The 6,000-nt window shown below is 38.1% G+C and overlaps 1 protein-coding gene across 1 annotated transcript in view; it reads right to left on the minus strand.

Annotated features, from left to right (window-relative positions):
- The window catches only part of GPHRA (golgi pH regulator A), a 54,819-nt gene that overhangs the window by 29,436 nt on the left and 19,383 nt on the right, over window positions 1–6,000 (minus strand). The window contains 1 exon segment of the mRNA XM_017875109.1: window positions 5,656–5,736. Within this exon segment, the coding sequence (XP_017730598.1) occupies window positions 5,656–5,736 (81 nt within the window).

The following is a 6,000-nucleotide window of genomic DNA, read 5'->3' on the forward strand; positions in this document are numbered from 1 at the left end:
TTACCCTCTTGAGTAGCTGGTCAGGCGCATGCACCACTGCTCCTGGCTACAATTGATTTTTGTATGTTTATTTTATATTCTACAATGTTGCTGAATAACCATTACTTTTGTTTTCCATTGCTGCTTTCAAGATTTTCTCTTTATTTTTGTCTTTTAGCAGTTTCACTATACATACACGTAGGTGTAGTTTTCTTATGTTTTGGGCTGGTATTTCTTTAAATACTTTTTCTGCCCCTTTCCTTTTCTTCTAGAACTCCAACCATAATAATGTTGGACTGCTTGATATTGCCTCCTACTGAGACTTTTGTTCATTTTTATTCAATCTTTTTTTAAAAAAATATTTGTTTGTTTTTTCTTCTTTTTGAGACAGAGTCTCGCTCTGTCACCTGGGGTGGGGTGCAGTGGTGAGATTGCAGCTCACTACAACTTCCGCCTCCCAGGTTCAAGCCATTCTCCTGCCTCTGCCTCCTGAGTAGCTGGGACTACAGGCTCCTACCACCACGCCCAGCTAATTTTTAAATTTTTGGTACAGACAGGGTTTCGCCATGTTGGCCAGACCTCAAGTGATCCGCCTGCCTTGGCCTGCCAAAGTGCTGGGATTACCTGGCCATTTTTCTTCAATCTTTTATCTCTCTATTCTTCAGATTAAATAATTTCTATTAATCTATCTCATTTTTTATTTTATGTTTTAAGACACAGTCTCGCTCTGTCACCCAAGCTGGAGTGCAGTGGCTTGATCTCGGCTCACTACAACCTCCGCCTCCTGGGTTCAAGAGATTCTCCTGCCTCAAATTCCCAAGTAGTTGTGACTTCAGGCACGTGCCACCACGCCCAGCTAATTTTTGTATTTTTGGTGGAGACAGCGTTTCACTATGTTGGCCAGGCTGGTCTCGAACTCCTAATCTCAGGTGACCCACCCACCTCGGCCTCCCAAAGTGCTGGGATTACAGGCATGAGCCACCATGCCCAGTCTGAATTTTTATTGATCTGATTCTTCTGTCATCTCAATTCTCCTGTTAAGCCAGCCTAGTAAAATTTTTATTTCAGTTACTGTAGTTCTCAGTCTTTGGATTCTATTTTGTTGTTTTTTAAAAGTTTCCATTTCTCTGTTGGGATTCTCTCTTTTCACTTGTATCATGCTTTCCTTCGCTTTTTTGAATATATTTGTAATGGTTACTTTCAAGTCTTTGTTAAATCTATAATCTGGATCCATTTGGAGTTAGTGTCTATTGGCTGCTTTTTATCTTGAACATTGGTTATATAGTCTTGTTTCTTTACATGTCTAGCAAGTTTTAGTTGAAGGTAAAATGTTATAGTGACTTTGGAATCTGTTTTGTTTTTCTGAGAACTGTTAATTTTTTGGTACTAGTAAGCAGTTAATTTACTTAGACTCAAACTGTGAAATCTGTCATACCTGCAGCAGCTAATGTTTCTGCTCAGTTTCCTGGTTTCTAGCTTCTCCTTTTTTAGCCTAACTCCCTGACAGTCTCCACTGAGCTTGAGCTTGTGTAGGGTAGTGGTAGTCTGGACAGATTCTATAATCATATTTTAGGGCTTATCCTCTCTGTGGATCTTTTGCTTCTAGGGATCTCTCCTAAATTTTCAATTGCTTTGCCAGTCCTGAGTTCTACCCTCTGACACCTCAAGCCACTAAGGCTTTCACTTTCTGTCATCCAAGCTGTGTGTTCAACCTGCACATAGCTCAGAAAATGCACTCAATCAAAGGCACAGCAACCTTGCAAATCACACCAAGAAGCAGTTCAGTATATCAAGGGTAGACTCTCTTCCAGTTTCTGCCTATTTTTCCTCAGGCTCTTTGGTGTTTACCATGGAAATACATTATTTAATGCTGACACAGGGATTTGGGAAGGGTTTCTACTGAGATTTTGGATCTTAGTCCTTCTGCATTTCCCTCATTTCCAAAATTTCCCCTTTAAATTTTCAGTTACTCAGCTGATTTAAACTTTTATCAATCTGCACGCTTGAGTGGGTGCTGGGAGGGTGGGTGGTGGCTGAGGAGCACTTCCAGGCAAGAAAGCCATAAACTTGCAATAGTTACCTGATGCTCTTAATTTCTACCTGCCTCTGTTCATTTTCCAGTGACTTCAAATACTTGCTTTTAACATTTTTTCCAGTTTTTATGATTTTCTGTAGAGGAATGGCTTAAATTCTTTCCACTGTCATTTCCGGAAGTTTCCTCTATTATCGTTTGAGAGTGGCTGTGGGTGGTGCTGAAATTTCACTAGTGAATATGTTTCTTCCCCCATCCCTACAAAATTTCAAAGAGATCCTAGAAAAACTAATTCAAGGTAGAGGTTAACATTTTTTCCTCCACTGTTCCAAACGGGAAGACATATGCCTCTTTCCTTCTCCCACTTTAAACCATTAACTTTTTTGTATATAACAAATGTTACTTTTCTTGTATGTCATCTCACTGGCCCTCTACTGTTAAGGTAAAATATGGTTTTCTGGTCACTACTGCTCCCCAACTATGACTGTTTGCAAAACAGTTTTCTTTTTTATTAAAAAAATTTTATTTTGTAAAACCACTTGCAAACAACAAAATAGTTTTCTATATTGTGGTAAATGGCAAGGGCACTGCATGAATCCTAAGGGCCCCAGTGTTGTCATGTTAGCTGTCTGTCTGCCCTGTTAGTTCCACTGGGTAAAGGACTGTGCTAATGGGGTCATGTTGGGAGGCTGATTCTTCTGTGAGCCACTCAAATCAATAAAACCTACTGTTGGACCACAAACCATTCCTGATCCTGACCAGACAATGCATTATAGGGGAAATGGGCTATAGTATGTACAGATCAGAGTCAATTCCTTAGCAGTATTAGTATGAAATGGCTTAAAAGTATACATCCACACTTGACATGGGTCACAACTTCACTTTTTTTTTAGACAGAGTCTCGTTCTGTCCCCCAGGCTGCAGTGCAGTGGTGCAATCTTGGCTCACTGCAACCCCTACCACCCAGTTTCAAGCAATTCTCCTGCCTCAGCCTCCCAGGTAGAAAAAATTCAGGACAATAAGGCTGGGCGTGGTGGTTCACGCCTGTAATCCCAGCACTTAGGGAGGATAAGGCGGGCAGATAACTTGAGGTCAAGAGTTTGAGATCAGCCTGGTCCAACATGGTGAAACCCCCTCTCTACTAAAAATACAAAAATTAGCTGGGTGTGGTGGCACGCCTATAATCCCAGCGACTCGGGAGGCTAAGGCAGGAGAACTGCTTGAACCTGAGAGGTGGAGGCTGCAGTGAGCTGAAATCACATCACTGCACTCCAGCCTGGGCAACAGAGCGAGACTCTGTCTTAAAAAAAAAAAAAATTCAGGACAATAGACAATATTCTATTCTTCAAATACAAAAGTCACACACCAGTCCATGAGCATGGAATATCTTTCCATTATTTGTGTCTTCTACAATTTCTTCTATTAATGTTGTATAGTTTTCAGTGTCCAGGTCTTTCTTCCTCCTTGGTTAAATTTCTTCCTAAGTATTTTTTCTTGTAGCTATTTTAAGTGGGATGGTTCATTATTGGAATGTTCGTTGAACATCAGTATTGTTAAAATGTCCATACTACCTAAAGCAATCTATAGATTTAATGTAATCCTTCTCTATCAAAATTCCAATGTCACTTTTCATAGAAATAGAAAAAAAAATCCTAAAATGCATATGGAACCAGAAAAAACTGAATTGCCAAGGCAATCATGAACAAAAGAACAAAGCTGGAGGCATCACACTATCTTATTTCAAATTATACTACAAAGCAATAGTAATTAAAACAGCATGATACGAGCATAAGCACAGACTCATTGACCAAGGGAACAGAATAGAGAACCCAGAAATAAACCCACACATGTATGGTCAATTGATTTTTGACAAGGGTGCCACATGTACACACTGGGAAAACGATAGTCTTTTCACTAAACGGTGTTGGGAAAACTGAATATCTGCAGAAGAATGAAATTGGACCCTTATCTCACTCAATATATAAAAATTAACTCAAAATAGACTAAACACTTAAGCCTGGAAACTGTAAAACTACTAGAAGAAAATAGGGGAAAAACTACACAAATTGCTCTGAACAATAACTTTTCAGATTTAATCCCCAAAGTGCAAGCAATTAAAGCAAAAATAGACAAACGGGATTACATCAAAATAAAAAGCTTCTGCGCAAAAAAGAAAACAATTAGCAGAGTGAAGACACAACCTACGGACTGGAAGAAAATATCTGCAAGCCATATGTCTGATAAGGGGTTGGTATACAAAATACATAAGGACCTCAAACAACTCTATAGAAAGAAAACAAATAACCTGATTTTTAAATGGGCAAGGAACCTGAATAGACATTTCTCAAAAGAAGGCATACACATGACCAATAGATATATCAAATAATGTTTAACATACTAGCCATTAAGGAACTGCAAACTAAGACACAATGAGATATCACCTCGCACCTGTCAGAATGACTATTATCAAGGGGCAAAAGATAAAGAATGCTGGTGTGGACGCTGAGGAAAGGGAACCCTTATTACATTGTTGGTGGAAATGTAAATTAGCACAACCACTATGGAAAACACTGTGGAGGTTCCTACAAAAACTGAAAATGGAATTGCTATATGATCCAGCAATCCCACTTCTGAGTATTTACCCAAAAGATATGAGATCAGTAAAATGTCAAAGAGATATACGTACACCCATGTTCACTGCAGTATTATTTACAATAGCCAAGTTATGGTATCAATCTATATGTCCATCAACAGAAAAATGGATAAAGAAAATATGGCATATATAGACAACAGAATAGTATTCAGGCTTAAGGAAGGAAATTCTTTCATTTGTTAGTGGAGAACACCATGCTAAGCAAAATGAGTTGGACACAGAAAGACAAATACTGCATATTCTCACTTATATGTGGAATCTAAAACAATGAACTCAACAGAAGCAGAGGGTAGAATGATGGTTACCAGAGGCTAGATGGGTGGGAGGAATGGAGAGACGATGGCCAAAGGGTACAAAGCTTCAGTTAGACAGGAGGAATAAGGTTTTTTTCTTTGCGACATACTGTACAGCATGATGAATATAATAATGTATTGTACATTTCAAAATCAATGAGAGTAAATTTCAAATGTTTTCACCACAAAAAAATAAGCATGTGAGGTGATAGATATGTTAATGAGCTTGATTTAATTATTCCACTTTGTATGCCACAAATATACACAACTATAATTTGTCAATTTACAATTTAAAAAATTAAACAAATTTTAATTTATCTAAGGAGAATGATCTAAATTCAAGAAATGAGATTGAATTTGAGAATTTTCTTTCACACAAAACACTAAATCTTTTAAAAAAATTTTTTAATATTTTTAATTCTATTATTATTGTTATTTTAAAGGGATGGGGTCTCACTATGTTACCCAGGCTAATCCTGAACTTCTGGGCTCAAGTGATGCTCCCGTCTTGGCCTCCCAAAGTGCTGGGATCACAGGTGTGAGCCACTGTGTTCAGCCAACACTAAATCTTTGATAGTACTTTACCTTATAATAAAAATGAACAAGATAAAATTCCCTGCCAGCACCAATTCATAGTCAAATTTTCTTGTTGAGAAATTGTAACAGAGTCCAGATGTTTTACAGTGTTGATATCTTACCTTTTCTTTTTGCTTATGATCATATCCATGGTTTGGAGCAGTCGCCGTTCCAGGGCTAGAATATCTGTGTCAGTCACATTCCTACAAAAAGCACAAACTGCTAGCAAAATGTTTTGGGGTCCCACTCTTGGGCATGATACAGGGTATCTGGAGAGACACACAGACTTCAACTTTACCCACTACTTTTTTCTAGAAAATAATAAAATGACCATAATAAACTAAAATGCTTTTGCTCTCATTTCTTATAGCTAACCCTCTGGGATCTCAGGGAAATGGAATTTACCCAGCTCTCTTACAGTTTTTCTTAGCTTTGATCCAGTGACATTTATATATATACATACATAT

Source organism: Rhinopithecus bieti, unplaced genomic scaffold (genome assembly GCF_001698545.2).
Source record: "Rhinopithecus bieti isolate Rb0 unplaced genomic scaffold, ASM169854v2 scaffold_1234, whole genome shotgun sequence".
In the NCBI taxonomy this organism is placed as follows: Eukaryota; Metazoa; Chordata; class Mammalia; order Primates; family Cercopithecidae; genus Rhinopithecus; species Rhinopithecus bieti.